General features: G+C 29.6%; 1 protein-coding gene across 1 annotated transcript; it reads left to right on the forward strand.

The window, feature by feature from the left end:
• The first annotated feature begins 269 nt into the window (after nucleotides 1–269).
• Nucleotides 270–3,148, forward strand: LOC120068169 (E3 ubiquitin-protein ligase PUB23-like). Its single transcript, XM_039019875.1, has 3 exons — nucleotides 270–920; nucleotides 2,182–2,468; nucleotides 2,547–3,148. Exons 1-3 carry the CDS (start codon nucleotides 360–362, stop codon nucleotides 3,049–3,051), a joined length of 1,353 nt encoding a protein of 450 aa, XP_038875803.1. The 5' UTR covers nucleotides 270–359; the 3' UTR covers nucleotides 3,052–3,148.
• The last annotated feature ends 7,393 nt before the right edge of the window (nucleotides 3,149–10,541 follow it).

Consider the following 10,541-nt stretch of genomic DNA (forward strand, 5'->3'; position numbering starts at 1 on the left):
TGACAAACTCTTTAAAATTACAAAAGAAAGAACAACTATATGAAAAAAAATCAGTAAATTAATTCATAAGAAAAATCTAAGGAATTATAAATAGGATTAGGTAGAAGTAAAGAATCTCGTTTCTTCTTGTTTTTACTTGAATCATTCAAGAAAAAAAAAAGAATATTTCTTATTTTCAATGTTTTAAAGTTCAAACAACTATAAATAAAAATTTTCCAATATTTTTTATTTTAAAAGTCGTTTTCTTTGACTTTGATTTTCTTGCTTTTTAAAGATTCAACTCTCTCTCAAGAACCCGGAGAGCTTAATGTTGCCTTCAATCTACCCAACTACCTTTCTTTCCAATTCCACCGTCTTCAATGGAGGATATCCACCAAAACCTTCTTCCTCCACCACAACCGCCGCCACCGTCGAACACCGTCGTGGACTTTCCGCCATACTTCCGATGCCCTATTTCCATGGAGCTCATGCAAGATCCAGTTACGATTTCCACTGGAGTTTCCTTTGAAAGAGCTAATATTGAGAAGTGGTTCTTCACTTACAATAAGAAAACTTGCCCTGCAACCATGCAAACCATTGTCAACTTTGATATCACACCAAATTATACGCTCAAAAGGCTCATACTTTCTTGGAAAACGAAAGAGTCTTCCTCCTCCTCCTCCTCGTCGCCATCGTCGTCGATGAAGTACGATGATGTTGTGGCTGATCTCTTGAAGAACATCGAGTCGACGCCGTTCAAGGCGAGTTCTTTGAAGAAACTACGGTTGCTCATGGCAATGGATGATGTAGCTGCGGTCGGAGCTAAACCCGTCTTTGTTCGAGCGAATGGGTTTGACGTTCTTGTCGGAATCATCACGCAAGTCGCCATTTGTGAGAGTGCCGATTTCGCTAACTTTGAAGCTTGCGAGGAGGCTTTAGGGGTATTGTTGCAAACACTAAACTCAAAAGTTTAATTTTTTTTCTTAATGTCTAACAGTAAGGGTGCTTATTCAAACATCCATCCTCTATAACCTTTTGGTCCAAAATATATGCTTTAACTGGTGGACATATAATCTAATTTGGCCAAAGATTTAAGTTTTATTTATATCTGAATAAAAGGGCTATGTTTGATAGTTTGAACAAGATGCAATAAGTAACTACTAACATTAAGTTAAAAGAGAAACCGGCATGAATGAAACTTAAAATTAGGGGTGTTCAAAAAATACAACGATTTGAAAAAATTGATTAACCCAACCCAAACAACCCGTACGATTTGGGTTGGGTTATCAACTCATTTGGGTTGGATTTGATTCAATTAAATAAAAATTTTATGGGTTCACCTAATATAATCTAAATCAATCCGAACTAACCCGAATTTATTATTAATTTAAGAATTTTTTTTTTACTTATCACACAATTATTTATACATATATTGATTTTAATTGTATTTAATTTCAATATTTTTTTAATAATTTATTTTTCAACAACTCTTAAAATAGTTTTTGCACTTTAGAAAGAAAATTTTCACTATATAAATTGAAATTGGGTAGTTAATCTTAATTCAATATATGAAAATAATTAAATTAGATTTTTACATATTTATATTTTGCTTCTTTTTAGAACAAAATTTTAAATAAATGACCCAATTAACTCGAACCAACCCAACCCAAATATTTCATAGTTGGGTTAAGTTGGGTTGGGTTCATTTTTGAATGAGGGTTATTTGGGATGAAAAAATTTACAACCCAAACAATTGGGTTGGGTCTAAAAAGTCTTTCAACCTAATTTAACTCAATCCAAGAATGTTATCACCCCTACTTGAAATACCATGAAAGACTATCGTTAAATTTGTTACAATGCTTTAAATCTTTTATATGGTGTTCGAATGACCTAAGTTAAATTCGTATTTGGCATTATTTAATTATTTGTGACTATTTACGATTATGATTCTAAGGTTTAGAGAAGTGCAATATATAAATTGTCCAACCCTAGAATTGTCATTTGTTCTATAATTTATAACATTCTCTCTAATAAAATTATCATCACTTTATCCTGTAGACATAGTTATACATTGTATGTTGATTCTTTATTCTTTTTACGTTTTTTGTATTCCTTAATTATTGATTTCGTAACAAAACTCAAAAGATTAAGTTGATGGGATGGATTACGATATGCTCAATCTTTTTTTAATATTCTTAACAGGTATTATCTCAATTCCCATTTTCCAAAACTGAAAAGCCATTCGAGTTGCTATCAAGACCAGAAGCCATCAAATCAATGGCGATTGTTTTACAAAGAGGAAGCATGGAAGGAAGGTTTTATGCCATGGAAATGCTCCAACAAATATCCAAAAAGGAATACGATTGGAACTCTTTAACAAAACATCATATCATCGACTTGTTCAAATCAATATTGGAACTTGCATCGGATGAGATAATCAAGAAAGCAAGTACAATTAAGACGACAAATTTCTCAATAATTACACAATGGTACGATATCGTCCACATGCATATTTTCATTTTATATAGCTTCACTTTTAATTACTAATTAATCTTTCGTTTTCATAGTCGATACGGAACATTGTTCTCGTCTGCCCTAGAGCTTTTGATTGAAATCATGGAATCCTCGAAAAAAAGTCGTCTTCTATCGATCGAGGCCGGTGCTGTTTGCGTCATGATTGATCTTCTTCCTGACTCAAACCGATCGAAGTGCGAGAAAATATTACACATACTCAAACTTCTAAGTGAGTGTGCAGAGGGAAGGTCAGCCATGGGGGAGCATATTATGGGGATAGCAACAGTGACAAAGAAAATGAGTATATCAAACACAGCTACAAAAATTGGGATGAAAATCTTGTGGTTGATTTGCAATTATCATCCTAGTGAGAGGGTTTTAGAAGAAATGATGGGTTGTGGGACAGTGAAGAAGCTTTTAGGGATCTTGAATGGTGATGGAAGATCTTCAACCAAGGAGAAGGCCATGAAGATCATGAAGCTTCATGGGAGTTTTTGGAGGAGGTTTCCTTGTTTTCCTTATGAGTTTAGGGATTATTTGAAATTGATAAATCAATAGAATATACGTTGAAGTGAATGAGATCAATTGGATTTTGGAGTTTTTCTCACGGTTAAATTATACTAGATTTGTTTCCAAATTTTCAAGGTAGGCGTGTCCTATGTTCTTGATCTTTTAAAAGTGTCTATTAAAACTTTTTGAATTTTAAAACATTAGTGTCAATAGATGTCTAGATTTTAAAAAATACTAATAGATTCTTAAACTTTCAATTTTGTGTCTCATAAATCTTTGACATATTAAAAAAAATCAATTTATTGATTCTATTAATATAAATTGAATTTTATATCTATCTTAGGTTTATAAATATATTACATAAGGTTGAATAAGTATCACTAGACAAAAAAATTGAAAAAAGTGAAAAGATCTATTGAAAGTTTTTAAGGACCTTTAAAAGATTTTAAAATTCAATAACTTATTAGACACAAAATTAAAAGTTGAACATATTTGATAGTTGGAAGCCGAATAGAGCATAAACTTAAAATTTAAGACTAAACTTGTAAGTTAAAATTTAACCTTTTTCAATGCTATGGGGAAATGATCAACATAGATAAAATACTGTAGTTTTTAAAAAATGGTTTGTAGAATTAAACTAATTAAAAAAAGGGGGGGTTTATGGCCAATCAGAAAGTCATATTTTAGTTTTTTCTTTTAGTTTTTGAAAAAGATGAATTCATATATTATTTTTATTCTTTATCCTTCTTGAGATCTTCTTCATTAGGCACAAAGTTTGAGTTCTCTGTCTCCTCCCACATGGAAGCTTTTTGTTTTCTCTCCTCTCTCTTTGCTATACTACTTTATTGTTGGATACTCGGAGCCATTTAGCTTTACAATGCCAACCTTATTAATTCACATGGAATCCACGTGCCTCATGTTACTTGAGTCGGACTCTCGATGTTTGAAATATAACGACGTTTTATTATTTTATCTTGTAGTTAAATATAACTCTATTTCCATGTCCATCGAAGACGTTGTGATTTATCTTTAGGTTGTTTCTCTTCTCACCTTTCTTTTTTTTTTAATTAGATCTTGTTATTAGCTTCTTTAAGCATTTTATCATCTACATCATTGTTTCTCTTATCTCTCTACATTCTTAAGTATTGATGACAGCAAGGCTATATTAGGAATATGTTAAATGGGGACGATTCTATTTATCTAAATCTTTATTTACAATAAAAAGCATATCTAAAGTGATATTGATATAAAGAGAATAATTCTCTTAGCGTTTTCAAAATAGTTCTTTAGATCTATTCCATTGAGAGTGACAATTTCACTAATAGTATTAGTTGGCAGGAGTTATGTCTTCCATTGAGAGTGACAATCCCACTGATAATAATATATTAGGTTGGTTGGAGTTGTGGCTTCCATTGAAAGTGAGAATATTAATAATAATGTCGATGATTGAAATCTTATTCATAAAATTGGTTTGGAAGAAATTTAGCAACATTACACTCAAATCCACCAACTAATTAATCTTTCTTAAATTGAGATCAAATCTCTTTAATTAATTTCAATGTCTCCCAAATGGAGAATGCATGAAGCTTGTCAATGTATTTTCCTTTTTATCATAATTTATAATAGCTTAACAAATAGTCATAATTTTCATAATAATAATAATAATAATAATAATAATAATAATAATTCAATATTATTTTATTTTTAAAATATGGTAAAAGAGAGTAGGTGGAAAGTTGGATTGTGATTGATTGGTTACTAATCTCAAAGCATAGTCAAAAGGAAGAGAAATTGTCTATCTTCACGTGACCCCAATTTTCCCCCATATATTTAAAACTTAAATAGAGAACTTCTTATTTATTTTTTTAACGCCAAATAAATGACATTATTTAATATATTTAAAACTTAATAGAGAACTTCTTATTTATTTTTTTAACGCCAAATAAATGACATTATTTATTATATTTAAAATTAGGATTTTTAGTTAAATACTCAGAATTTTTTAAGCCATTTGATGCATGTTTAGAGATTTTGAAATTATTAAAATTACTTTTGACACACATAAAATGACTCCAAAATACGTTTTTAATTACTCAAAGTTAATTTAGTATTTAATTTTATATGTTTAAATCTAATTTTTATTTATCAAAATTGATTTTAAATCATTAAAAACATGTTTTATAATTATTTTAAAAATGACAAGAGTTATTTTAACTATTTTAGGATCACTCCCACACATGTCCGAAAGTGGTTAAAATCACTTTTGACATTTTCAAAATCATTCTAAAACTGGATTTTAATTATTCAAAATCAAATTTGATAATATGGAAATTGGATCTAAAAGTGTAAGCTTATATATTAAATAAATTTTAAATAATTAAAAGCAAGTTTCGAGTAATTTGAACATGACAAAAGTGGTTTTAACAATTTCAAGATCACTTCCAAATATACACCAATATTTATATTTAGACATAACACTATAGTTTTTTTTAAAAAAAATAATGGTATAGTGTTGTAGAGATTGAACTAATCATAGTTTAAAATAAATGAATACACCTATTCAAAGACCACATAGATTAAAAACTGTGGTCTAAGGATATGTTATAGACTGCGAGTTTTTAAAAATAGTGGTGCAAAAATTAACTTTGCACCATAGTCAATAAAAATCATGATGTAAAAATTAACTTTGCACGTCAATAAAAATCATAATGTAATAATTAACTTTGTAATGATATAATAATTAACTTTGCACCACGGTCAATAAAAGTCATGCTGTAAAAATTAACTTTCTACCACAATTAAAAAAAAAAAAAAAAAAAGCAGGGTGTAAAATGTAACTTTGCACCATGGTCAAGGAAAACCATGGTGTAAAAGATAACTTTGCATTACGATCAATAAAAATTATGGTATGATAATTAAATTTACACCACAATAAAATTAAAAAAAAAAAAAAAAAAAAAAAAAACCATAGTGTAAAATTAACTTTACACCACGGTCAAAAAGACTATAGTGTGAAAATTAATTTTAATTGTACCACCGTCAATAAAAACTGTGGTGTAATAATTAACTCTACACCATACTTAATAAAAATCATAGTGCAAAAAGTAACAATACATCATAGCTATAAAAAAAATCATGATGTAAAAACTAATTGTGCACTACAGTTAATAAAAATCGTGGTGTAAAAATTAATTTTACACTACGGTTAATAAAAATCATGATGCAAAAAGGAATTATACATTACAATCGTAAAAATAATTTTACATCACAGTTTATAAAAACCATGGTATAAAAGCATATTATGAATTATAAGTATATAAAATCATTGTCTAAAAATCAAATGTACATCACAATCAATAAAAATTGTGGTCGAAGAGCCAATTATATACTATACTATTAGCAATCATAAAAGTCTAATATTAACTTTATACCACAACAAATATAGATTGTAATCTATGGTCAGATTGTGCTGTTTTATTTTAAACTATAATTTAATTGGTTAATATCGTAGTTGAATAATATCTTAATATTATACTTAAAAGCTACTGTGATTGAAAATTAACCATTGTATCACATAAATAAAATGTTCTCTAAATAATAATTTTATATGAGGTTAAAATTAAATTTATTGGTTAAAATAGTGGTCTCATATTTTCAAATACTTGATTTTTTTTATTTTAAAAAATCCCACTAATTGTAAAAAAACTTTAAAAAAAAAAGGAAAAAAATGGAATTAATGGTGATGCCAAAGTTACCCATTGTTCAACCCATTTTTTGTAATGAAAATAGATGTTTTTTATTTGTTGCTTAAAATCACAACTATGAAATTTGGAACCACTATCTTTGGTCACTACTCTATCGAATTTAGAAATCAATCTAGTAAATATTTTATAGAATTTCATCTAGTAAATCTTTTTAGCCTTTTGCAGTTTAATGTTGATCAACATCGTTTATGATAGTTGCATTAGCAATCTCTCTCAAATTCTCCAATTTCTCTATCAAACAATATAATAAAGTTATTCAATAACAGTCTATGAAGCACAAACACAGGTACGGCTACACGATACGGATACAATCGGATACGGAGATTCGTCAATTTTAAAAAATTAAGATACATATATGTCTAAGGATGCGTCATTTTTTTATATATTTTTTTAATATATATATTTCTAAAAAATGAGGATACCGATATATTGAACATATATTTTCTTTTTTCTTTAAAAGGATCTAGGATATAGATAAATTTAGCATACAAGTTAATAACAATAGCACAAAATAAAATACAAACATTGAAATACAATACAAAAAAAACATCTAAGATGTTGAAGTACAATAGTTAATAAAATGCAATAGAAATGTGACTTATATTGCGAAGAAGAAGGAGAAGAAGGAGAAGAAGAAGAAGGAGAAGGAGAAGAAGAAGAAGAAGGAGAAGAAGAAGAAGAAGAAGAAGAAGAAGAAGTATGAAGATAAACGAATAACTTCTTCATTGAATTGTTGAAGATATCCAAATGGTTTATATTTTGGTGGATTTTGTGGGGACTCAAATGTGAAGATGGAGATTAAAGGATTTTAGTTTAGAATTTGATCCGTTATTTTTTTTCCCCTTTTAGTTTTGGACTCGAGTAGTGGGCTTTTTAAATAGGTTGCCTAGTTTTAGATTGAGAAAGATTAGATGAGTTGTTTGTCTTTTTTCCATAAAAAAAAAATACATGTAGAAATAGATACGTCAAATCGCTTGTCAGATACGTATCTAGAAAGTATCTGAAAGTATCGGTATCTGATACGTGTCTGATACTGATTCTTTACCTCACATAAAGTATTTGGGCTTCATAGACAACAGTCCACAATGCTTAGGCTTTTCTCACTATTTCTTCATTTATATTCATGCTCCCTCTCATAATTGTTTAAATCAATTTTTAGTTTTGGGTCTAATTATTAGACTTTTTTGTTGTTGTTGAAATATGTCAGTAATAATTGGTATGCATTCTTAGTTCTTTTTTCAAGTGTCCTTTTTAATAGGCACAACTTGAAAAATAATCTAACTTCTATTCCTAACCTTCTTTGCTTAGTTAAGGAACTGTGAAGTTCCGCAATAGAAGTGGGGGATCGACCTAATTTTATTTTCACATAATTAAAATTTTATAGAATAAACAATTATGCATTAATGAGAAAAATTACAGTATGATTTAAAATAGAGGAAGAAGCATGCTTACCCTTGAAGCCAAAAATCTTCATGAAACCCTCGAACCGATCACGAAAAATTCGTGAAAACACGAACACCCAATGATGACACCACCATAAGTGAGACCTCCGTATTCTCTTTTGAGATGAGAATCCATGGGAGGTGTGGGCTCTATGTATTTTGGGAAGAGGAAATAATATTTTAGAGGAGAGAAAAAATCTTTTTACTGGGAGCGTTTGTAGTGTCTCGGTTAAAAACCATAAAGATAAAAAAAATAATAAAAAATCTCTTCAAAAAGCGGCCACACTCACGTCTGATTGAGAGAATTAAGGGGAGGGAGTTGTAAGTTCCTCCCTTTAATTTTGAAATTTAAATTTAAAATAAAATAAAATAGAATAAATTTAAATAATAATTAACTTATTATATGTATATATAACTATATGTTATATCAAATATAACATATAACCTATAGCTTTTAAATTGTATCAAATACAATATAACCTATAGATTTTAATTCTCTCAATCATTTGTGGTATTTAATATATATCACATTTATGCTAAATTTAATTATATGAATCCAATCCATATAATTAATATTTAAATTATATTCAAATATTTATTTTCACTCAAATAAACTTTATATTCTAATGTATCAAATACATATATTAAATATATCACATATATAGTTAATTTAATTATATCACATATAATTAATTTCCTCAATTAATTTGAACAATTCAAATTAATCAATAATTGATTTTCATTAATCACTGTTGAGCTACAGAGGGGACCTTATGGACCTGTAGATTTAACTTCAATTGTACTTGAATGATTAATTAAACTTCTTTAATTAAATTATTCAATATCCATTAACTGTTGGCCACTTGCTTAGAAGATCATTCTTTACCAATCTCCCGATCCTTTCGAGATTTATATAGAGAGATTTCGATTATCAAGGAAAAAAGCAAAAAAGGCAGGAAATGAATGATAAAGGTGGTTGTATTTCTTTTTACTATCTTGTCTCTTTACAATTGTGTCCTATTTATACATAGGGAAAGAGAGCCCTAAAACAAGAAGGGGCAGATAGGACAATTTATAGAATAAAGCACATGGCTTAAAATAATTAAATAATCTGTAATAGAAAGAATATACAAGATGTTTAATTTGTTAGCTATTTGACATGTCTACGAGGCCAATGTTGTGTGTTTTATCCAACTCCTTGAGGCCCAATAAGTGTCAGAGAATGTGATAATCTGAACATCATCGGACGAAGTGATTAACAGGCCCATATCCTTGGTGCCACTAAGATAATGAGAAACTCATTTCATTCCTTACCAATGGACATCAGTGGACTGCTTTAAAAACTGACTAAAGTGATTAACAATATACGATATGTTGAGACGAGTATTAGTTAAATATTGCAGGACTCCCACTGTGCTTTTATAAAGAAGCGGATCAGTCATAGGGGTTCCATCATGAACAGAAAAGTGCTTACCCAAAGCTGATGAAGTAGGTGCGTGCTTGAGAGAATCCATATTAAGTTTATGATGTAGATCAATAATATACCTACATTGACTCAACAGTAACCCATCTGAAAGGTGAGTAACTTGGATTCCAAGAAAATAATCAAGAGAACCAAGGTCCTTCAGTGCAAAGCTTGTTGGGAATGTCCTAGAACTCGCAGTTCGTGTTAAACATTCTATTTTATCAATAACAATGACTTGTTGATTTTGCATCTTATTATGAAAATCCAATAAATGCATTCTTGGCTATAGTCTGAATGCTGTAACTTTATGTAGTGCCATAAACAGGATCAAGTTGGCAGTATATAGCCTAAATGGTCTAATAAGTATATGGATGAAATTGGATATCTCATCCTGGTAACACTATTAAATGTAGCCCACTCTGTACTTGTTACAAGAAGTTGTAAGGTACTACAAAGGATGTGATCCACAAATCGTTCATATTGAGACATGGGAGTGGTGGCATCCTATGCAATGAGTTTTCATATAGACTGGATCACGAAAATAGTCACTTTTCTTTATAATGACCGTTAACTATTAAAACTGACTATTTCATTTATTATATAACCTAGGTTAACTCGATCTTAATCCTGAGCTAGCTATGAACTCCTGTTTGTTCGGGATTATCCTTTGATCTACAAACGGTGAGAGTAGTCCAACAGTACTGCTCAATAAGCTTACCATTTTGGGGATAAGACCGGATGAATAGCTGGGGACATAGCCTTGCAAGATGGAATTCACTCTTACCCTATTTAGGGTTAGCAGATAGGTTGTTCTCTTAAGTACTGACTCCAGGTCTTGAACAATCGAGGCCCCGCCTTCTCATGATA

The sequence above is a fragment of the Benincasa hispida genome, chromosome 12, assembly GCF_009727055.1.
Source record: "Benincasa hispida cultivar B227 chromosome 12, ASM972705v1, whole genome shotgun sequence".
Taxonomy (NCBI): Eukaryota; Viridiplantae; Streptophyta; class Magnoliopsida; order Cucurbitales; family Cucurbitaceae; genus Benincasa; species Benincasa hispida.

Bases quoted from the DNA above. Each gene is read 5' to 3' on its own strand.
- LOC120068169 (XM_039019875.1), top strand. From the start codon at position 360: ATGGAGGATATCCACCAAAACCTTCTTCCTCCACCACAACCGCCGCCA. The intron at 921-2,181 runs GTATTGTTGCAA...TATTCTTAACAG, and splicing joins CTTGCGAGGAGGCTTTAGGG to GTATTATCTCAATTCCCATT. The intron at 2,469-2,546 runs GTACGATATCGT...TCGTTTTCATAG, and splicing joins TTCTCAATAATTACACAATG to TCGATACGGAACATTGTTCT.